Below are 25,057 nucleotides of genomic sequence, written 5' to 3' on the forward strand. Positions count from 1 at the left end.
TAAAGTCCATTAAATCAACCCGTTATATTTTTCTCTAAAATCATTTGATGTCTTTTATTATTTTATGTAACACTTAACACAGTTTATTACTAATATATTAACATTAATATTACTAATACATTAACATTATTACTAACACCTTAACATTATTATTGCTAATATGTTAAATTTTTTACATTATTACTAATACATTAACTTTATTAACATTATTACTAATATGTTAAAATATTAATATTATTACTAATATGTTAACATTATTAATATTATTACTAATACATTTGCGTTATATTACCAGTACATTAACATTATTGTTAAAATTATTAACATTATTAATAATTAATGTTATATTCCTGATACATCAACATTATTACTATGTTAAAATGATTAACATTTTACTAATACATTTACAATATTACTAATAATTAACGTTATATTGCTAATGCATTAACATTAATAACATTACTAATACTAATACATTAACATTATATACATTTACATTAATAACATTTTATATTGCTAATGTGTTAACATTAACATTATCCCTAATATATCAACATTATTGCTAATACAGTTTGTTAAATACTTTTACACTGCATGGAGCAGTGTTGGAATGCATTAATATTAACTATTAAGTACTGTACTTAAGGATTGTGTGGTGCTTGTATTTGAGTATTTACATGTTCTACTACTTAATACTTAAACTCTGATACAATTCAGAATGAAATGTACTTTGTACTCATCTACATTTGTTTTAAAGTTACTATATAATTATTTATTACTTTATCCTTAAAAATATCACAAAATATATATTATATCAATATTATATAATAATATCAGCTATTTTAATTACAGGAAAACTCCTTTAAGGGAATATTAGGAGGATCGTGGGCGTTAATATTAAAGAAAAAAATAGTAGTTGAGGAACTTTAATTATCAGAAACACGACAAAGTAATTACTTAACAGACTGAATGTAATAGGATGAATTAATGGGTATTATTTTTATATTGAAAATCCTTTGAATATTAGAGATTACAGGAATATTCCTTTTCTGTTTTTTATTTAACTTAAATTTAATTTTATTTATGTAATTTTTATTAACTTTTTGATTTTACTTATTTAATTTTACTAAATGTATACTGATTTATTGTTATTCTACTCGGCACTAGTGCTAGAAATAGTACTTTTTATTTTATACACTTGACTTGTTGTAATTTTGAGTAATCTCTGGCACAAGAACTTCCTGATCTTATTTTATCTCGCAAAAACATTTATTATATTGTATTTATTCAATATTTAACTGGAAAGGCCTCACTGAGATTAAATATATATATATTTTTTTAAAAAGTCCTGCATTGAAAATATTAAAGTACAAAAAGTAAAATTATTCATGATGCAGAATGTCCCATATCAGAATATTGGATTATAATTATTGATGCATTAATGTGTTAATCACTTTAAAGGTGGAGCTCATTTTAATGACTTTATATACTGCTGGGTAGTTTAATCTATAATAATACATCATTTATTAGTTTTAATGATCTAAAGCTGCAAAGTAAGCAGTAAAAAGTACATTATTTCCCTCTGAGATGTAGTGGAGTAGACGTAGAAATATTCAAGTAAAGTAAAAACTCACCAGCTGTGAGGCGGCGTCTTCCGTCTTTATCAGCTTGACCTGAATGACATCGCTGCTCCTCTTCCTCTTCCACTTCCTCATCCTCCTCTTGGTGACTTTAACTCTGCATTTCTTTTCAGGAACCACCACACCAAAACAAAAAATACTAAACGTCAATTATGTGATCAGTAAAACACTAAATAACCAAAATGAAAATACTCAAGTGAAGTACAAGTACCTCAAAATTGTACAAAAGTACAAAGTAAATGTACTTTCCACCACTACAGCCCAATAACATAAAAGAGATAAGCTATGGCATAATTTAATTAATAAATAAATATGGAAAATGTGATGGAATTTTCCATCAATTCCTCTCTTATTGGTAGAAAGGTCAGAGTGTTTGTCAGAGTGTCCCTCTGTTGACATGCTTGGGTTGGAGTCCTGTCTAGAGGAGCCACCGTTATCTGTACAGCTGTGCCTGTAGTGGAGACCGTAGAGCCAGTCGCTAGGGCAACCAGGGTCAGAGATGCCAGAGGAACGAAGTAAGTCATAACATGATAAGGGGTAAGACACTGAGCACCGGGGAGGAAGGACAGAGTTGTGAGGCCTTCACGCAGAGAGCATCTATTGTGGAGACCTGACAATTCTCCTTGATCAAGCTTCAATAAACCTTCTTTTGTAAGACATCATCAGCTCCGGACCTCTTCCTTCCAAAGATAACTTGTATATCAATTATTCCATCACAGAAAATAAAGACATTAAGAGCAGTGGTGGAATGTAACTAAGTACATTTACTCAAGTACTGTACTTTGTAAAAGTAGTGAGAAATGTTCGTCACAATGACCCAGAGCCCAAAGTGACACCTTCACAATGTTAGTCAAAACCTCAACATTCAACATTATTACTAAAACATTAACATTATTATTACTAATGCATTTACATTATCATTAATAATTTAACATTATTAACATTAATACTAATACATTAAAATTATTAACATTGATACTAATACATTTAAATTATTAACATTAATACTAATACATTTAAATTATTACTAATATCTTAACATTATTGACATTATTACTAATACATTATTATTAACATTATTACTGCTACGTTAACATTATGATTAATAAATTAACATTATTAACATTGATACTAATACATTTAAATTATTAACATTAATACTAATACATTATTATTAACATTATTACTGCTACGTTAACATTATGATTAATAAATTAACATTATTAACATTAATACTAATACATTTAAATTATTAATATTGATACTAATACATTTAAATTATTAATATTATTATGATGTGTGTGCGTGTGTGTGTGTGTGTGTGTGTGTGTGTGTGTGCGTGCGTGCGTGTGCGTGCGTGTCCGTTGTCGCCCCCTGGCGGCCAACACTCACATCACTTCCTTAAAGTCACGTGACTTCTGGGAAAAGGCTCGTCTGCTGAGAGGAGGCAGAAACACGCACACACACACACACTCATATACAACACACTCAGTCTGCAGCCGCCGCGGAGGAAACAGAACCGAGGTAAACGAAACTCAACTCTACTTCCTTAAACTAACACCTTAACGTCTATATTTAAATACGATAATACCAACCTTTAGACAGTAACAGCTACTAAACTCTGCTTCCTTAAACTAACACCTTAACGTCTATATTTAAATACGATATTACCAACCTTTAGACAGTAACAGCTACTAAACTCTACTTCCTTAAACTAACACCTTAACGTCTATGTTTAAATACGATAATACCAACCTGTACTGTAACAGCTCACTGTGACTCTGTTCCTCAGACCACACTCACTAAACTCAGGATGAGAGACTGATGACAGGTTCTGTTTAGAGATATCTTGATTATCGTCTCGACTGGAGATGAAACTGAACACGAGTCTGAAATCGATATATTCATTTAATCAAATAAACGTTTAGACATTTAAATGTTATGTTTTATTTTATTGTGTTGTTGTTTGTGCAGATATTGATTATGAATAAAGTGTTATTGACGTGTCAGAGGAGGAGGAGCCTGTTGCGACATGGAGCTGATATCTGATGCTGCTTTATCTGCAGTGTGTGTGTGTGTGTGTGTGTTGTACATGATGTGTGTGTGTTGTATATGATGTGTGTGTGTGTGTGTGTGTTGTATACGATGTGTGTGTGTTGTATATGATGTGTGTGTGTGTGTGTGTGTGTGTGTGTGTGTGTTGTACATGATGTGTGTGTGTTGTATATGATGTGTGTGTGTGTGTGTGTGTGTGTGTTGTACATGATGTGTGTGTGTGTGTGTGTGTGTTGTATATGATGTTGTTTATTGTGTGTGTGTGTGTGTGTGTGTGTGTGTTTTGTATATGATGTGTGTGTGTGTGTGTTGTTTATGAGTGTGTGTGTGTGTGTGTGTGTGTGTGTGTGTGTTGTATTTGATGTGTGTGTGTGTGTGTTGTTTATGATGTGTGTATGTGTGTGTGTGTGTGTGTGTGTGTTGTTTATGATGTGTGTATGTGTGTGTGTGTGTGTGTGTGTGTGTGTGTTTGTGTGTTGTTTATGATGTGTGTATGTGTATTGTTTATGATGTTGTTTATTGTGTTGTTGTGTGTGTGTGTGTGTGTGTGTGTGTGTGTGTGTGTGTTGTTTATGATGTTGTTTATTGTGTGTGTGTGTGTGTGTTGTTTATGATGTTGTTTATTGTTGTTGTTGTGTGTGTGTGTGTGTGTGTGTGTGTGTTGTTTATGATGTTGTTTATTGTTGTTGTTGTGTGTGTGTGTGTGTGTGTGTGTGTGTTGTTTATGATGTTGTTTATTGTGTGTGTGTGTGTGTGTGTGTTGTTTATGATGTTGTTTATTGTTGTTGTTTGTGCAGATACTTGTTATGAATAAAGTGTTATTGAAGTGTCCGAGGAGGAGGCGTGTTGTAACATGGATCTGATGCTTGTTTATTGTCTGTGTGTGTCTCTGTGTGTGTGTGTCTGTCTGTGTGTCTCTGTGTGTGTCTCTGGTGTTTTCAGTCTTTCAGGAGTCATGGCTGCAGGGAGAATACGCTCCACGCGCAGACTGCGCTCGTGGATCGTCGAACAGGTGTGTGTGTGTGTGTGTGTGTGTGTGTGTGTGTGTGTGTGTGTGTGTGTGTGTGTGTGTGTGTGTGTGTGTGTGTGTGTGAGGGAGGGGATGAGGGAGGGGTTGAGGAAGAGAGGAAAGAAGGGAGGGAGGAGAAAGGAAAGGGAAAGAGAGTCACAACATGCTCTCTAGTGACATTAAACAAACCTCTACATTATTACAAAAACATTAACATCATTAACGTTATTATTAATACATTAACATTATTAATATTATTATTAATACATTAACATTATTAATATTATTATTAATACATTAACATTATTAATATTATTATTAATACATTAACATTATTAATATTATTATTAATACATTAACATTATTAATATTATTATTAATACATTAACATCATTAACATTATTATTAATACATTAACATTATTAATATTATTACTAATACATTAATATTATTAGATGGAAAATCAGCAACCATGAAATATTTCTGTATGAAAAAATTACTTTTATGATTCGATTGACAGAATATTAATTGTCATCTAATTAACGGTTTCAGCTGTGATTTTATGTTTTCATGTTTTTGTGTGCAGAAAATGTTGATTTCTAAAGTAACTAAGTAGTTTTATTGATATAAAACCTGAAGGGTTGATTCATTTCATCATCAATTAATCTGCCAAATTATTTTCCGGATTAGTTTATTGGTGTATAAAATGTGAAATTATATATTTTTTAAAAATACAGTAAAATATTCAGTTTACAATGCAAACAGCAGCAAATCCTCACATCTGAGAAACAAGAACAATTAAATAACTAATTATCAAAATGGATTAATTTTCTGTTGATAAATTAATCAGCAAGTTAGACCTGATATTTATTGATAATGTTATATTTGCATCTTTACTGCCTTATAGTATAAATAGATTTGTTAAGGGGAGTATTATAATTAAGTATAAATTGTATTAATTGTAATTAAATATAGTATAAATAGATTTGTTAAGGGGAGTATTATAATTAAATATAAATTGTATTAATTGTAATTAAACTCTGTTGTTGTGTGTGTTTGGCTGCTGCAGGTCAGCAGTGGGAAATACGCGGGGCTGATGTGGGACGACGACGCCAAAACCATGTTCCGCATCCCGTGGAAACACGCAGGGAAACAGGACTTCCGTAAAGACGAGGACGGCGCCATCTTCAAGGTCAGGATGCGTTTTTAGAGTCTCTGAAACGGCATAAAAACTGAAGCGGAGGTTGACCTTTTTCATGACCTCTCCTGTCCTCCGCAGGCGTGGGCCGAGTATAAAGGCAAGCTGACGGACGGGGATCTGGACAACCCGGCCTCCTGGAAGACCCGTCTGCGCTGCGCCCTCAACAAGAGTCCAGAGTTCACGGAGGTGATGGAGCGAGCCCAGCTGGACATCTCGGAGCCCTACAAGGTCTACCGCCTGGTGCCCATCAGCGAGCAGGGTGAGCCTCAAACACACCTCACACACACTACTTAGATTTACAGACTTCCTGCTACACCGGGGGGGGGGGTGGAAATTAAGATTTCAGGCGAGCAATAAAGGAGAACGCTGGTTTAATTTGGCTTGTGGTGAGTTACATATTAAGTGTTTCAGTCAGTTGATCTGCTCCAAACAGACTCTCCACTGTTGCTCAAACATGAGGTCGTTTGAGTAAACTCAAAACATCATCACGAACAGAATATGCAAATATAGACTCCTTTTCTTCGCCTCTTTGCATCAACTTTGTATGTAATCGCTCCGCGTGTGAACGCACCATCAGAGTTTGTTGACTGTTGGTCGAACAAAACAAGACGCTTGAAGCTTTGAGAAAGTGTGATTTCACAACTAGACAGATTCATTTATAATGAAACGTAAATGTCACACAGCAGCATCGCGTGATGAGAAAGTAAACTTACCTTTCAGTTGATGTCAACGTCCCCTTCGTCCAAGCACCGTCCAGATCCAGACCATGGCCAGAGCAGGCGTGCAAACTGTATAAAGACAATCAAAGTCCACAAATCAGTGGTTTTAAGTCGCGCTGGGCGATAATTCAATATGACATTTTTCAGATCTTTTTTTTTGGGACAGTTTTTCAGACATTTTTCAGATCTTTTTTTCAGACTGTTTTTTGGGACATTTTTTCAGGACATTTTTCAGATCTTTTGTTTTCAGACTTTTTTTAATCTTTTTTTTCGGACATTTTTTCAGACTTTTTTTTCAGACATTTTTCAGATCTTTTTTTCCAGACTTATTTTAATCTTTTTTTTGGGACATTTTTCAGATCTTTTTTTTCAGACTTTTTTTAATCTTTTTTTTCCGGACATTTATATATTATATATCGTGATACACAATTAACAAACACATACTGACTAAAATCTGATGTGAAATATTTTGAGGGAATATTGAATTAAGATTCCAGTTGTGTTTGAAAACAGGTTTGAGTGGAGGTGCACGAAACTTCACAGAAACAGAGCCAGGGCGAGCGTTTTTTCAAACAAGCGGCACGCCGCTCAGCCCGTTTGCTGACGCACGGAGCAGGTTAGGACGTCTTTGAGAAAACCTCGCGTCCAGTTAGGAAGACGTGTTAAGGCACGGAGACGGTCACACGTGTGAAATTAAAACTTCCATTCTATGGGAGCGAAAAGGTGAAGAAACATTTGCGTCTTCTAATTGTTTTGGAGTTCAACTCTGGTGAACTTTCAGGCGAATATTGCCTCGGCAGGTGACGGTCACTCACCTGTATCCGTGTATGTGTGACCGTGCCCTTAGTACTCATGACAAAAACAACAAAAGATATGTTGACGTGAATAAATCACACAAAAAACACTGTCTATGTGTAAAGACCTTTAGAGATGAAGTAATGATTTGCCAACTGAATAGGTTTTAAACCGTCTGTTTAGACGCCACCCTCTAAGCCGCAAAGTTGTTCCACAGTTTCTTTGTGTCTCGTAGACTAAATGATCAATTAGTTGCATTAATGCAATCGATTTCAGAGGTTGTAGCAGCTCAGTCTTAAAGCTAGAGTGAAGATCCTGGTATCATATGAAACTACAAAACCTAAAGAATCCATCGGTACCAACCATGTCATACTAGCTTGTAGTGAAGGAGGTTAAATAACGCTCAAAAGTTACATTTTGGTGAGGAAAAACGGTCATGTCCATGTTCAAAGGGGTCCCTTGACCTCTGACCTCCAGATCAGTGAATGTAAATGGGTTCTATGGGTACCCACGAGTCTCCCCTTTACAGACATGCCCACTTTATGATAATCACATGCAGTTTGGGGCAAGTCATAGTCAAGTCAGCACACTGACACACTGACAGCTGTTGTTGCCTGTTGGGCTGCAGTTTGCCATGTTATGATTGGAGCATATTGTTTTATGCTAAATGCAGTACCTGTGAGGGTTTCTGGACAATATGTTATTGTTTTGTGTTGTTCATTGATTTAAAATAATAAATATATACATACATTTGCATAAAGCAGCATATTTGTCCACTCCCATGTTGATAAGAGGATTAAATACTTGACAAATCTCCCTTGAAGGTTCATTTTGAACAGATAAAAAATGAATAAATAAAATACTCTACATGATACACTTCCATATGAAGTTACTAAGTTTTCAACATTAATGGAAACAACTTGACCTAAAGTCATCTCACTGAATTCATATTTTAGATTAATAATAATAATTAAAATGTGTTATAGTGATTGAGAAAACAGAGATTTAGTCACTTGTGTGTCTAAAAGAGGAGATATTTGCATGCAGCACACAGACTCACACCCCGGCCTGTTGTTAAAGTACACTGATTAAACGGTTACACAATGTGCCTTTAGAAACCTCTCCTGCTCGTGTTGCAACGGACTTTCCTCCCCGTCACTCCCCATCTGGTGTTATTAGACTTATGAAAACGCCTCGTCTCCTTTTTTCCACGCTGAATCACATCCACTCTTTTTCTTCTTCTTCTTCTTTTGTGCTCTAAAACACTCAAACCTCTTTTTGTTTTAGTTGCACGTCTCGATTATACGATCTGTCTGCAGCTTCATGAGTAAAGCCGGCGTGATTTTGACCTCTTCACCCGGTTGCTTCCTTTTGTTTTCACTGATTTCAACACTTTTTATTTTGCTCATTTAAAGTCAAAAGAAGCTGAAAGGTGTTTAAAAACTTTGGATACTTGTGAATCATCACATTTAAATCTATCGACATTATTGATTCAGTTTCTCTACTGCACTTTAATATTAAAGGGTGGGTCCACTATTATGTATTCAAAGTCTAACTTTTGGTCAAAGTATGTTTTAGCATCAAAATGCTATTTTCCCTTCAAGCCCTTCTAAAAACTTGTTCCCACATGGTGACCTGATGTAGGTTTCTGCATGATGACGCTGCTACATGTACAGTTTATATATATATATATACGTCCTTATAGTCAGTGGATTATTGTTACATAGAGTAACAAGGATGACGGTCGAGTACCTGCACGTTAGTTCAGATCAGAAAGTCACGCAATAACACAAACAAACTACCCGATGGATGCAGCGGTAGACCAGCAACTCCCGTGTTCTACCAGGTAAAATTACTGTTTTTGTGAATGGAGTCTGGTGGCTTTGAAGAGAGCAATATAACGGCTTCAGTTCCCCGTCAGAAAGGGCTGTCTGACGGCGAGATAACGTTTTTTTAGGTGGCAAAAATACATATTTCTGCTGCTCCCGTCCACAGCCGCTTTACCTCGCCGTCAGACAGCCGCTTTACCTCGCCGTCAGACAGCCGCTTTACCTCGCCGTCAGACAGCCGCTTTACCTCGCCGTCAGACAGCCGCTTTACCTCGCCGTCAGACAGTAACTGAAGCCGTTATATCGCTCTCCTCAAAGCCACCAGACTCCATTCACAAAAACAGTAATTTTGCGCAGAAGTATACATACAACCCTACTTCAAAAAATGTGAAGTAGTACATACACACACCCATACAACACACACCCATACAACACACACCCTCCCTGACCTCCGACCCTTCACCTCATTTATTTTAATTTTTATTTATTTATTTACTTATTTTATTTTAATTCTTTGGATTGTTTAAGTATGTATTCTCCCTTTTTCTCTGAATTCAATTGAAATGATAGTTTAAGATGAAGTCTTGTTTTGTTTTTGTGTTTCCTCTCTCTCCTCTTGTAAAAACAAAGAGACAGCTGTAAAATTAAAATACTGCAGGAAAGAATGTGATGATCGTATAAGTTGCTAAAACTGCAATAAAAACTAAGTAAAAAAAAAAAAGAAATCTGAACTAACCCTTTCAGTTATTTCCAAACACAGCTAACGTTCCCATTATTCATAACCTTATTGATTAGACCTACGTCACTGCTTTCTGCTGACACCTGAGTGGTTTCCATTCATTTCATAACACTATAAAAGATAATATTATAAGAACGCAGATGGCACCGCCCTTTAAATCATCACAGAGCTCTAACTCCTCTCTGTTGTGTGTCTAAGACTTACATAAGGCACTTTTGTGTGTTTATAGCTGCAAACATAACCATGTTTTACTGAACATGGTGACCCGGTGAGAAAAGGCCAAAGTACGATTCTGACTGGTGTTAATTAGGTGCATTCTTTTTACCTTCCTTATTAATTATTCTGGCTTTAAATCTTTAATTCGAGGGGAGATCTACTCGCTTGTTTCCTGAACTGTATCTGCACTGACGGTTAATTAAAGTCACAGGACCAAAAGGCAATAACAGATCAAGTGACTCGACTGTTCTAACAAGTCAGCAGGGCAGTGAGTTGATGCTGGGGAAGTTCAGCCAACGTCAACCTGGTTAACTGGCACAATGACCAAATGACTACTCTCTTTCTTCATCCGTGTGTGCATCCTAAACCTACAGGGATCGGTTATTTAGTGTTTTATTGATCACATAATTGACGTTTTGTATTCTCCGTTTAGGTGTGGTGGTTCCAGAAAAGAAATGCAAAGTTAAAGTCGCCAAGAGGATGAAGAGGAGGAGGAGGAGGATGAGCAGCAGCAGCAGTGATTCGGACAGCAGCGATGTCGTTCCGGTCAAACAGATAAAGACGGAAGACGTCTCCTCACAGCTGGTGAGTTTTTACTTTACATGAATATTTCTATTTTCTGTTACTGTCTTCTTCTGCTCCACCACATCTCAGAGGGAAATAAAGTACTTTTTAATGCACCACATGTGTCTGACAGCTGGAGATACTTCACAGATTAAGATACTACAATTAACAGGAGGTGTAATTGATTTACACTATGATGTGTTCAGGCTCTATTCAGTAAAAAATATTTTTTGGGCAAAGGTCAATTTTAACGTTATCGGTTAAGTTAACACGATAATAATGCATTAATGCAAATTCATTTCAACAGCACTAATTTCTTTAACGCAATTCAGTTGGGCTGCAGTTTGACATGTTATGATTGGAGCATATTGTTTGATGCTAAATGCAGTACCTGTGAGGGTTTCTGGATCAATATCTGTCATTGTTTTGTGTTAATTGATTTACAATAATAAATATATACAAACATTTGCATAAAGCAGCATATTTGTCCTCTCCCATGATGATAAGAGGATTAAATACTTGATAAATCTCCCTTTAAGGTACATTTTGAACAGATACAAAATGTGATAAATGAATAAATAAATTATTTTAATTGATTGACAGCTCTAAAGTTTTCTATATTAATGGAAACAACTTGACCTAAAGTCACTCACTGAATTTATATTTTTATTTTAGATTAACAATAATTAAAAATTGGTTTATAATAATTGAGAAAACAGAGATTTATTCACTCAAGTTTATATTTTTATATTGCTTTTATATTTTTTCTTTATATTTTTTAGACTCAGAGTAGAAACGTGCAGCTGCTCGTAAAAAATATAGTTTTTGGTGAGAAACTTGATTTAATCCAGATGTTTTTAAGATGTTTTCACATCAATATAAAATAGATAATAGAGAGAGAATTATGACACGTTTAACTTCTGAACAAAAAACAGTCTGCAAACGATAATAAAGGAGTGGATCTTGAAGTAGATGGTGTTTATTGTTTAATTTAGTTTTTCACCGTAGTAACAAACTGGTATCGAGAACTGTGGAATTTCACTGGTGTTGGTATCGACTGCTAAATGTCTGGTATTGTGACATCACTCGTGAGGAACGTGAACGTCTGCAACAAAATGTAGTGGCGACGTATCCAGTAATATTTACTATTGAACATTAAATCAACTTTAAATCAATCTTGACTTTAAACAAACAAACTTTGTGATTGTCAGTGTGTTGAAGACGCTCTGAGGTGGAGTGACATCCCCGCCCAGACAGAAGAACCCGGTCAGCACACCACCGCCATACAGACGGAGGGTGAGTTGACTTCTTCTGTTGTTACACTACAGCAGTCACAGAGTCCAGAACAGAGTCCATCAGGACAACTTAAAGGAACAGTGTGAGGATTTAGTGACATCTAGTGGTGTGGTTGCAGATTGCAACCAGCTGAGACTGAGGTAACGTGAGCCAAAGAGAGCAAAACCATGGTAACGGCGTTGACCTCACTCAGAGGCCATCCATACCATAATAACACTACTTTAGGAGCAACAGAAGTCAGACGGCGGCTGGCGGTACCACGGTTTAACACTCTGCGGCTCACGTTACCTCAGATTCACACGTGTGTCAGAGAACTACGGTGGCCTTCAAGTAAAAACATGAATGTCTCTCTAGAACCAGAGTTTGGTTTGTCCGTTCTGGGCTACTGTAGAAACATGACGGACTCCGTGAAGAGGACCCGCTCCCTCTCAAAGAGTAAAGAAGCAAAGAGACGATTCGATGATTTCACCAGCTAGAGTTCTCCTGGAGAACGCCAGTTTCTCAATTACGCCCATCCAAAATCTGACTAAAACTGAAACTCACACAAAGTTGCGCCATCAGCCCTTCGACAAACCAGGAAAGCTTATTGCATCACCGCTGCAGTTCAAATCAGTTACGGTATCTTGATTGCATGATATTGTTTCCTTGTTTACATCCAGTATTTATCCCATTAATCTAAAACAACCAGCTGATCCATCACTCTTTATGTCTCCCTCTCTCTCGCTCTGCAGTGGTCGATGAGTTCAGGTTGGACGTGCGGATCGAGGAGAGCGTTACTGTTCCGACAGCAGGTAATAAACTGAAAACAGGGCTGTCAATCCATTCAAATATTCATCACCATTCTCCTTAAAGGGAGATTCATCAAGTATTTAATCCTCTTATCAACATGGGAGTGGACAAATATGCTGCTTTATGCAAATGCATGTATATATTTATTATTGTAAATCAATTAACAACACAAATCAATGACAGATATTGATCCAGAAACCCTCACAGGTACTGCATTTAGCATAAAACAATATGCTCAAATCACAACATGGCAAACTGCAGCCCAACAGGCAACAACAGCTGTCAGTGTGTCAGTGTGCTGACTTGACTATGACTTGCCCCAAACTGCATGTGATTATCATAAAGTGGGCATGTCTGTAAAGGGGAGACTCGTGGGTACCCATAGAACACATTTACATTCACTGATCTGGAGGTCAGAGGTCAAGGGACCCCTTTGAAAATGGACATGACAGTTTTTCCTCGCTAAAATTTAGCGTAAGTTTGGAGCGTTATTTAACCTCCTTCATGACGAGCTAGTATTTTTCTGACTTTTTTCTTTTTACGATTTTCAGACTTTTTATTGGATATTATTCAGATTTTTTTCAGACTATTTTTTTTTTTTTTTTGGACATTTTTCAGACATTTTTGTAGACTATTTGGAACTTTTTTTAACATTTTTGGGACTTTTTTTCAACATTTTTCAAATTTGTTTTGGACATTTTTCTGACATTTGAAAATGGACATGATAGTTTTTCCTCGCCAAAATATAGTGCTAGTTTGGAGCATTATTTAACCTCCTTCTTGACGAGCTAGTATGACATGGTTGGTACCGATGGATTCATCAGGTTGTATAGTTTCATATGATACCAGTATCTTCACTCTAGCTTTATAACTGAGCCGCTACAACCTAAAAATCCCAAGTTAATGCATTTTATTTTGAATGTTTTTGACTAAACTTGTCTCCTCGTGTTTTAATCCTCCCTCGTCTGTGTCTCTGTCTCTCCAGATCAGGACTCCTTCAATGTGGTGGTTCATTATTTAGGACAGGAGGTTCTAAAACGTCAAATCCAGAGCAGCGACGTCAGGATAATGTACTTGCCCTCCTCTCCCGTTCCGCCGATGCCGGCCGTCCTCAAGGGCTCGTTCACGCGCGTCCCGCTGCCGGAGCCGCCCTCAGCGCTGCCGGCCGGCGGGGAGCTGCAGGCCCTGTTCACCCTGCTGCCCTTCATGGAGAAAGGGGTGCTGCTGACCGCCACGGCGCAGGGAGTCTACGGCAAGCGGTTCTGCCAGGGGCGGGTCTTCTGGACGGGGCCGCACAACACCACGCCGGACCTGCACAAGCTGGAGAGAAACACGCAGCCGGTGATGCTCTTCAGTAAAGACGCCTTCAAGCAACGTGAGTTCGATCCCCGGCTCACTGAACCTTCACCTGACTGGATGTGTGGGATTTAGTCTGGATTAAATTAAGTTTAAAACCCGTTTATTTGATTAATTAAATTGTAATTAAAGCCATAAATTTTGCAGTTTGAATTAGATTTCAAAGAAAAGTAAAAACAAAACAATTTATTATAAATTATTTCACATATTTCAACTACAAACAAAAGGATTGGTTCATTTAATCTATTGGTTTATGGACAGAAAATTAATCGGCCACTATTTTCAGTCATTTTTCCAAAGAATTGTTTGTCAGATATGGTCACAAACTAAATGTATTTGTGCATTTGGACTGTTAGTTATATAAAATAAGGAATTTAACAACCCCACCTTCAATTACAGCAGCTATTGTTCTCTGTTTTCTGGCATTTCTCAGACAAAATAACTGAGATATTAAACAATAATTAAATAATATTCAGTTGCAAACCCTGAATAGCTCGTCTACATCCAGAGTCCAGACTCAAACCAGTGAATTTATATGTGGCCTTAAACTAAGTAACTAACTAAATCTCAGTACAGTAACATTGATTATGTATTTAACTAATTTTTTTCCCTTAATAATCAGAACTGGACCACTTCCGTTTAAACGGCGGCGAGCCTCCTCAGTGCGGCGTCACTCTGTGTTTCGGAGAAGAGCTGAGCAACACCGAAGACCCGTCTGAAAAACTCATCATAGTTCAGGTAAATGTACGTGTTTACGCGCTCCACACCGTAGTGACCGGCTTGGTGGTTTATTGACTTTTATATTTAATCATTTGCGCTCATAACTGGTAATGAGGTTTGAAATTTGAAATCACTTACTGGCTTTAAACAGGCGGGGGATAAATTGTGTCTTTAAACACGATATTTGTATAATTTGATATTTTCTGATTAAGAGTTTGGTACTAAAGTCAAATACCATCAGAATAATTATTAAGATAATATAATTACATTAAAATTCTACTAATAATGGATTCCTATTGCACGGTTCTCGAATTTATAGCAGTACTTATTACTTAAAACCATGAATAATTATTACTTAAAACTATTATTTATTCATTATTAAAACTATGATTATTTTTTTAAATGATTAATTAATTAGGACTTACTTAAAACTATTTTTATTAATTATTAAAACTATATTTGTTTAAACGATAAATTAATTAGGACTTACTTAAAACTATTTTTATTAATTATTATTTAAAACTATTAGTAATTATAACTTACTTAATAATATTTTTAGGTAATAATTTATAATTTTAATAAATTATTACGTACTTAATCATTACTTAAAACTACTTATTTAACTTTTAATTAGTATTTATTTAAAACTATTGTTAATTATTTTTTCTTATTTAAAACTATTCATTTCTGCTTACCTAAAATTATTAATTATTACATGCTTAAAACAATTTTTTACTAATTTAAAACCATTATTTTTTTCTGACTTTAAACTATTACTAATTTCTATTTAGTTAAAACTGTTATTAATTCATTATTACTTGTTTAAAACTATTAGTGCATTACTTAAAACGACTTAAAACTATTATTAATTAATTAATACTTGTACTTCAAATGATTTATTCATTATTACTTAAATCTATTAATTCATTACATATTTAAAACCATTTTTTTCTGACTAAAAACTATTATTAATTCATTATTACTTATTAAAACTATTACTACATTACTAACTTAAAACAATTATTATTTTTCTTACTTAAAACTATTTTTAATGAATTATTACTCACTTAAAACTATTTGCATTTCAGGCAAAAAAGTTTGTAGGTCAAATATCAATTGGTTGAAATCAGAACTTTGCATTACAAACATTCATGCATTTTTTTTAATTTTGTTTACAAATAACTTTACTTTAGTTAAACACGTTTTGCTCTGAATTAATTAGTGATTTATCCCAAAACTAGTATTTTTTTAAATTTTTGATTTAAGATTAAAAAAAATTAAATGTGGGATTAAAGTAACAGGACAAAACTTGTGAGTGAGAAGTGACAACACAACCCAATTAAATCCCAGTAAATAATAATAATAATAATAATAATAATAATAATAGCGTAATAATAATAATAGTGTTACCTGCTCTTCTCTTTGCACTGCAGATCTCCTTCCCGTGGGCGGAGCAGCAAGTCCAGGACGCCCTGTCCTTCTTCCAATCCATCACCGTCCTCCAGTCTCTGGCCAGCGAGTCTCCACTTACAGAAATAACTCTGAACGTGGTCACGGTGCCTTGACCCGCCTCCTGAACCATCATCCGTGAGCACCCGAAGGTGAAGGGGGAGGCAAACCATTCTTTCAAAATAAGAGTATACAGGCTGAGCGATATGTCGACATATTTATCACCTTACAGTGAATCATGTCAAATTAAACCCACGGATGATTAATTACCGTCTGAATTCTCCCGGAAAGATTTCAAAATAAGAGTTTGTTATATTTTCTCGTATCGCTCAGCCCTAACGGGTAGCATAGAACAAATCATACAGCATTCATGAAAACACTTTTTAAGACTGGATCTGGATTTAATTTTTTTTTACCCTGAAAATGGATATTGAACTCTTTTGGGACGGACTTCGGCCCCCTCATGTCGTCGTAGAGATTAGTTGGTGTACTGGAAGCACTACATGTAAACCAACACTGAGGAGTCGTCCTCGGAGCTGCAGTCATTTTAGACTGTTCATTCCCTCTTATATCTGTTTGTTTTTTGTTTTTTTTCTTACATTTCATAGACTAAATAAGTAGTTAGTACTGAAAATAATGCAGTTTTGTTTCTTTAGGTTATCTAGAAATGTTGAAAATGTGAAACCGATCACTGCTGCAACATCTGTTTTTCCTCTAAGCCAGTGGTTTCCAGGAAGATTAACAGAAAGCTTCCCAATTTTAACTAACCTTTTTGTTTTTTCTTGTGAATTACTGAATAACTGAAGGGTTTTTTATTCAAATGAAGAAAAATCAGCGGGCATTGCTTTATTTCAGGGGGTCACGAGATCAAAAGGTTGGGAACCACTGCTCTTAGCAACTGATGCCATTGTGTTTATACTACAGCACTATATAAACCTTTACTCTGATAGCCTTGTTACGCCTTCACACGTCCAATATTAAAGGGACTGTGTGTAACGTTTTTACACGTATAAACGTGTTTTAATCGTTTTATTATTGAAGATAAACTGAGGGCGTATAAATCTTCTGATGTCTATAGTTAACTATCCTTCAGTAAAGTCAGTCAAAAAGAGAGTCGTACAATATCGGAGAAGCGTTTCAGAGACGGAGAGAAAGGGTTGCTAAGAGTTTAGTCTAATGCGAACAGCAGCAGACATTAGCTCTCCATCTCTGAGACGTTTCTCTGATATTGTAGCTCGCTAAAGCCTCGAATCACAGTTTGTCATCTCAACAACACGGCAAGATGACATTTTAGATGTGTAACTTTAGCCCACTGCTAGCCTCCAGTCTTTCCTTTGTTTAGCCTCCAGCTAACACCGTGACCTCATCATGACCTCATCATGACCTCATCATGACGCCCACACTAAAAGGGTCCGTTTTACTAACGTTAATCAACATGCTCGTTCGCGGCTACGCAGTGCGAGCACAAGCGCGAGCAACAGGACGCCGACTGTCGTTGACTTAACGGCCACAGGTGTCAACAAGCACATAGAGTCCCTTTAATCTCAGTGAAATAAAAGGAAACACATGATTCAAGATGTTGAAACACAAATAGTTCAGTAGAGTAGTGAGAACACGTGTAATAATTTTCACTTTTTTTAATCACTGTTAGTCAAATCCGACTCTAAGGGTGTAGTTATTTTTAAGCTTTTGTAGTTAAGACATTTATACTTTTACAAATGTGGGTTGACGGTTGTATTTTGATAGATTTTACTCTGTTTATGAGTCTTTTAAAGGAAAAATCCGACCTTCTATACTCCTGTTAGTGCATTTTTTTATTATCATGTGAGAAAAATGTACAAGAGTGCACCCAGTTAAGACTTGGGATTAGAGTTGCACCAAATTCTGACACTTCTGATTTACACGTTTAAAGTGTTTTTCTGTAGTCGTTACGGGTTAGGGGAAGAGCCGGGGCAAAATAAAAGAAACAAAACATCCTACATTACAGAACAAAAGTCAGCAAATACAGTCTGCTGAAGCTCAAAATGTTCTTATTGAGGCCGTCAGACGCGTTTGGTTGGTCATTATTTAAAAGGTAGCAGATGTGTTCCTCTTTCTTTATACAGTTAACGGCTTTTAGCAAACATCATTTACGAGACATTTCCTCTTGGGAAAAACATAATATTGTCAAGAATATATAATGTAGCAGCTATAAAGGACATTTTTAAGTGTTTATTAATATACAGTATTTGTCAGCAATTATATAAACTTATTTCATATTATTACATATATTGTGTTTCATTATTGGAGGAGTCATAGTTGTTGACATACATTATTAAACACTTAAAACTACATTATAGTGTGTTATAAACCATTTATTAAATGTTTACTATTTAAAAAAAAAGCTATAAATACTAACTAGGGGCAGTTCAGTGAAGCGTTTGTGTGTTTTTTTATCAATTACTTTTGTTTTCTGGTTTCTTTATTTAAAAGGCAGCATCCGCTTATTAACAACATAAACTACCGCCTCCGTCATGACCATCAACCTGAATCAAAACTAACATTTTGAGCTTCAACAAATTGTTTTTTACTGCAGATGTTTAGTATTGTAAGGTGTTTCTGTTATTCTGTCCACCCCCCCAGAGCTTGTAATATACATAGGGATAACAATCAAAGGCAACAAAAGATAAAACAGGACCAAAAATATCACGTGTTAAAGGTGTTTTTAAGGTGATTTTTTTCCTTTAAACCAGAGGGGTGTTGGGCTGGACCACAAGGCACACTCTGAGAGGGGGGTGGGGGGGCTACCAAGCTGTACATATTTAGTTATTTATGCATGTCCTATGTTACGTCCAAGTTGTCAATAAACTGCATTAAAAATAAACCTGAACTCTTGTGTGGTTGAGTCGTGTTATATAAAAAAAGAAAATCACATAACGATGGGTCAGGAGAACATAAATAGATGTGATGCTACTTCGTCGTCTACGTTTAGATGTTCCCGTTGGCCGGCGAGGCGAGCTCGGCTATCTTGGTATTCAGTTTCTGATTGGTCCAGTCCTTTGAAATGTCGTCCAGGTGGCTGTCAAAATCCACCAATAGCCCGTGATCGCCCGACTCCAGCATCTGACTGGCTATCTCCCGAGTCTCCTCCCACTGTCTCAGCATTATCCTGGACACAGCCACAAAAACAATGGCACAGGTCAGTGTGTGTGTGATTAATGTTTATTTTAAATAAATAAATTAATTATGCTTGATGTTGACTCATTTTTTATGTAGCATAAAAGTAGAAGCATTTAACCATTTTGGGGAAAAATCTAAAAGCAAAATTATGATTATAATATATATTATAATAATAATATATATACTGTATATATATTATAATATATACATATATTATTATATTATATATATATAATATATATATAATATATATATTATTATATATATTATAATATATATATATATATATATATATATATATATATATTATAATATATATATATAGCTATATATATATATATATATATATTGCTATATATATATATATATATATATATATATTGCTATATATATATATATATATATATAGCTATATATATATATATATATATATATAGCTATATATATATATATATATATATATATATATAGCTATATATATATATATATAGCTATATATATATATATATATATATAGCTATATATATATATATATATATATATATATATATATAGCATGTTTTCTGGTTCTTCCATAAATAAATAGTCTATATGAAATAACCACATGGTAAAGCCTATTTTTGTATACTTTATAAATTAAAAGTATTTTCTCATTTTAAGAACTTGAGTGCAAAATGAACGCAACAGTTTCAAGTGAAATTATAGAGAAAAATTAAATAAATATAGTTCTGGCCCATGTCGTGATAGAAACAATATAGAAAAATAAAAACGATACACATTTTTATATTGTTTTGACGATATATATCGTCATATTGCCCGGCCCCAGGTCCCAACCACATCAGAGATGGAATCAGTATTTGTATAATTAATTCAATTGTGTCTATAAGCCCGAGAGGCTAAACTCACGACCAGAAACGTCCCCCTTCCCCGCCGGCTGTCACTTACGTGTGTTTGTCTTTGAGAATCCATCTTGTATCTTTGCGCTCGTACATCACGATGGGAGGAACCCGATAGTCTGGAGACATCTTACTGCCGTCAAGCTGTGGAGCGAAACAGACAAACTCATATTTAATAAACTGATTTTCATTCATGAAATATCAAAAGTGACAAAAACAAGATTTCTTATGGAGTGTCATTAAAAGAGGAATGTAAGAGTATCTTACACTTACTAAACTGACTGATCACCATATTGTTTCACCGCTAATTATCATTATTTATCATCTCTACAAGCCAACAGGTAAAAGGGAAGGTGTTTCATTATTCTTACCATTAACAAAACTGCGTTGTCAAACTGCTCAGAAATCTTATCGGCTATCTTCAGGGCACACGGAGTCGGGCTGTCGGGTTCAAAAGATAAACATAGATTTAACAAAAAGTTAGAAAGGTTTACATTTTACTAAAATACTGAATTTACCAACAGACATCTTAAAACATCTCATAAATAGTTTACTTAAACGATAAGCAATGGAAATCAACACAAGTCGCTGTCATGGAGAGACAAACATCATCAGCAGGAAACTCACCTGCTATCTGATACGCAGGCGTTGGCTTGGTAGTATCCCACTATCCTCTGCTGAGTCTGTGAACACCACACATCCACCTGAAACAACACAACACACTTCATTTTGCAAATGCAAAACTGGGATCTCTTCCAGCAACAGCAAAGATTTAGATCCCTCTCCTCATCATGGAACAGTCTGAACTATGAGGGAACTGGTCCGTCTCAATTTAGGCTGATATTTGGGCAGATTCAGTTAGTTTCCTGTTTTCCTTAAATGCAAAAAAACACAAACTGTGCGGCAAAATGCTCTATTTTCATAAATTAAAGGCAAAGTACAATGTAGGACTGCAACTAACGACTATTTTCATTGTCTTTTCAGTTGTTTGGTCTATAATGTCAGAAAATGGTGAAAAATGTGGGTCAGTGTTTCCCAAAGCCCAAGATGACGTCCTCAAATGTCTCATTTTGTTCACAACTCAAAGATATTCAGTTTACTATCATAGAGGAATAAAGACACCAGAAAATATTCACATTTAAGAAGCTGCAATCAGAGCATTTTTTATTTTTATTCCTGGAACAAATTACCAGCACATCTCAGGGACTGTGACCACTACTTAACCGTTAAAAAAGAAACTCAAACATTGGCTAAAAACAAACCAAAATACTCGTCATGCATGATATCCGTTTCCTCCTCTCTTCCCCCCGAAGCTAGAGTGAAGATACTGGTATCATATCAAGCTAGAAAACCTAATGAGCCCATCGGTACCAACCATGTCATACTAGCTTGTAAAAATAAAGGTTAAATAACACTCCAAACCTACGCTAAATGTTGGTGAGGAAAAACTGTCATGTCCATTTTCAAAGGGGTCCCTTGACCTCTGACCTCCAGATCAGTGAATGTAAATGGGTTCTATGGGTACCCACGAGTCTCCCCTTTACAGACATGCCCACTTTATGATAGTCACATGCAGTTTGGGGCAACAACCATGCATTTTTCTTGCATGCAGTGTTTATTTCTGGTGTGTTCTTTATACTATGATAGTTTTCCTAAAATTAAATAAAAAAAATTGCAATATATTGCTTGCTTACAGTATCGCAACAAACTGAATCGCAACCCCTGTATCATGATACATATCGCCAGATTCTTGCCAATACACAGCCCTATGTTGTATGGGGGTCTGTTATTTGTAATATAACAAATGTTTGTGAGCTTCTCTGTGTGCTGCGAGGTGTCCTGTAATTGTAAAATCTGTGTGCTAATTCCAGCGTGTTTACATTGATGCTGATAAGTTGATTAATGTGCACTATCCTAATTCAATAAATTCAGTGTGGTATTAGTACTTTAACTGAAGTAAAGGATCTGAATACTAGTTGCACCACACCTCTCAGCAGGTGTCCTACCTGTGTGAGGGCCAGCTGGGTGATGGGAGCCAGAGACAGGTGTGAGTGAAGCAGCGGTACACAGTCCGTCACACAGACAGCGCCACCTGGCGAGCTGGACGACAACAGCAGCCCGTTGATGCTGCAGCGAGGAAACAGACAGGCGTGCAGGTACATCTTCACATAAGCCCGACAGGACAGCTCCACCTCGCCCATGATGACTTACTGAGAGGACAGACACAGAGACAAAAACACTGGCTCAAAACACCCCTAAAACAGTACGTTTTAGCAGAGCATATCATACTCGGGAAACCTCCAATTGGTCTCGGTAAAGATGAACGTTACTTATTTAGAATATTCAGAATCACAGCACTGAAACAAATAACAAAACTAAACCCCCAGATTTTATAAAATGGAAAAGTGTAATTCAAGAAGTAAAGGTTATGGAAAAGGGAACTCACAAAATAAGGAATATGGAGGATGTTTTTGAGAAAAGATGGAGTCTAACAGAAGGAAAAATATAGTTACATGGGTTAACACGCATGCACATATACATATGCCTGGAGGTGACCTGACGTTAAGGAGGATGCATGTGTGTGCCCTTTTTACTAACATGTTTTGCACTATGGAACTGTGATGCTGGAAACTTGAATGTCCCTGTGGATCAATAAAGTTACTTTTTATCTATCTAACTTTTTATCTGTCTATCTATCAATCTATCTATCCATCTACTGTATCTATCCATCTACTGTATCTATCCATCTACTGTATCTATCTATCTACTGTATCAATCTATCTATCTATCCATCTACTGTATCTATCTATCTACTGTATCAATCTATCTATCCATCTACTGTATCTATCTATCTATCTATCTACTGTATCAATCTATCTATCCATCTACTGTATCTATCTATCTATCCATCTACTGTATCTATCTATCTATCTATCCATCTACTGTATCTATCTATCTACTGTATCAATCTATCTATCTATCTATCTATCCATCTACTCTATCCATCTACTGTATCTATCTATCTATCTATCTACTGTATCAATCTATCTATCCATCTACTGTATCTATCCATCTACTGTATCTATCTATCTACTGTATCAATCTATCTATCTATCTACTGTATCAATCTATCTATCTATCTACTGTATCTATCCATCTACTGTATCTATCTATCTACTGTATCAATCTATCTATCCATCTACTGTATCAATCTATCTATCTATCCATCTACTGTATCTATCCATCTACTGTATCTATCTATCTACTGTATCAATCTATCTATCCATCCATCTACTGTATCTATCCATCTACTGTATCAATCTATCTATCCATCTACTGTATCTACTGTATCTATCCATCTACTGTATCTATCTACTGTATCAATCTATCTATCCATCTACTGTATCTATCTATGTATTTATCTACTGTATCTATCCATCTACCTACTGTATCTATTTATCTAGTATCTATCTAACTATCTTTCTATCTACATATCTATCTATCTATCTAGTATCTATCTATCTAACTATCTTTCCATCTACATATCTATCTATCTATCTATCTATCTATCGTATCTATCTATCTATCTATCTATCTAGTATCTATCCATCTGTAAATTGCAATGAAAACAACCTTTAAAATAGAAATGGAAATAAATAAAACAGTGCGTTGACATCACATGTGAACGACGAGGATTGTCACAAACAGAAGAACCAGCAGTCAACATTTTGACCCCAGATCTCAGATCTCCAGATCTCCAGATCTCCAGATCTCGAATCTCAGGCTGAACCCCCAGGTTGTGTTTCTAATGTAAGGTTAGCTCACTGAACCAGCTAGGTGTTAGCATTAGCATCCTAGCACACCAATCAGAGCTTAATTAACTCTTACCTTAAGAGATATCAGATATAATAATATCAGAGCAGCTTCAACAAACTAACGCGTACTTTCCGGTTTTCAAATATATCGGTTAAATTGGTTGTTTTTAACCGTTTTTACCGTTTTACCGGAGCTGAGACAGCTAACCTCTCCGCGTCACTGCTCATTCAAAACAGCGTCAGCAACTACTTCCGGTATTCTACTTATATGGGGTAACTACTTCCGGTCCCGCCCACAACAGTTAGATCCATTTATCTGATTGGTCGACATTTTGGATTGTAATCCAATTGGAGCAAAAAGGTGTCAATCATTTTTTCCCAGCCTTCTTCAGCTGCGTGAAGCTCATGTTCTACAGGAGTGCGCCCTCTACTGGACAGGATGAGCCTGGAATAGGAGCTCTGTGCAAGGGATACAAATATATAGATATAATATACATGTATAATAAATACATCATATATATATATACACACAGTTATATTATAACTGTGGTGGAAGTATTCAAAGTATTGATTGTGCAGTGAAAAGTGCAGTGTTTTACCATTATATATAATTTTTGGATTAATATTTCTAACTTCTCAATTAATGCAAAAAAAAAAAAAAAGCCCTAAAATGCTTTTATGCATTCTTATAAAAAAGAACGATAAACTTGCAGTAGACTTTGCACAAAAAAATATTTGACTTGTCAATTCTTTAAACTTGTTTTATACAGTCCCTGCTTTGCGTTACAGTTAGAGCCGTTACGTAAATGC

At 35.5% G+C, this 25,057-nt stretch overlaps 2 protein-coding genes across 4 annotated transcripts; one reads left to right on the top strand and one right to left on the bottom strand.

Moving 5' to 3' along the window:
- The first annotated feature begins 3,079 nt into the window (after positions 1-3,079).
- On the top strand, positions 3,080-19,242 carry irf9 (interferon regulatory factor 9). 2 transcript variants are annotated; one of them, XM_074622448.1, is made up of 10 exons: positions 3,080-3,164; positions 4,638-4,707; positions 5,774-5,896; positions 5,984-6,164; positions 10,637-10,788; positions 11,979-12,063; positions 12,795-12,854; positions 13,838-14,227; positions 14,831-14,952; positions 16,362-19,242. In XM_074622448.1, the coding sequence occupies exons 2-10, from the start codon at positions 4,651-4,653 to the stop codon at positions 16,491-16,493; spliced, it is 1,302 nt and encodes a 433-aa protein (XP_074478549.1). In that variant the 5' UTR covers positions 3,080-3,164; positions 4,638-4,650; the 3' UTR covers positions 16,494-19,242. The 2 variants fall into 2 exon arrangements, with proteins under 2 accessions (XP_074478549.1, XP_074478550.1); XM_074622449.1 differs by having other exon boundaries at positions 14,831-14,946.
- emc9 (ER membrane protein complex subunit 9) lies at positions 18,755-24,464 on the bottom strand. 2 transcript variants are annotated; one of them, XM_074622451.1, is made up of 7 exons: positions 24,321-24,463; positions 22,879-22,920; positions 22,439-22,642; positions 21,060-21,136; positions 20,804-20,873; positions 20,482-20,576; positions 18,755-19,525 (listed from the first exon to the last, which is right to left on the bottom strand). In XM_074622451.1, the coding sequence occupies exons 3-7, from the start codon at positions 22,631-22,633 to the stop codon at positions 19,345-19,347; spliced, it is 618 nt and encodes a 205-aa protein (XP_074478552.1). In that variant the 5' UTR covers positions 22,634-22,642; positions 22,879-22,920; positions 24,321-24,463; the 3' UTR covers positions 18,755-19,344. The 2 variants fall into 2 exon arrangements, with proteins under 2 accessions (XP_074478552.1, XP_074478551.1); XM_074622450.1 differs by lacking the exon at positions 22,879-22,920 and having other exon boundaries at positions 24,321-24,464.
- Between the last annotated feature and the right edge of the window lie 593 nt (positions 24,465-25,057).

Source organism: Sebastes fasciatus, chromosome 21 (genome assembly GCF_043250625.1).
Source record: "Sebastes fasciatus isolate fSebFas1 chromosome 21, fSebFas1.pri, whole genome shotgun sequence".
Taxonomy (NCBI): domain Eukaryota; kingdom Metazoa; phylum Chordata; class Actinopteri; order Perciformes; family Sebastidae; genus Sebastes; species Sebastes fasciatus.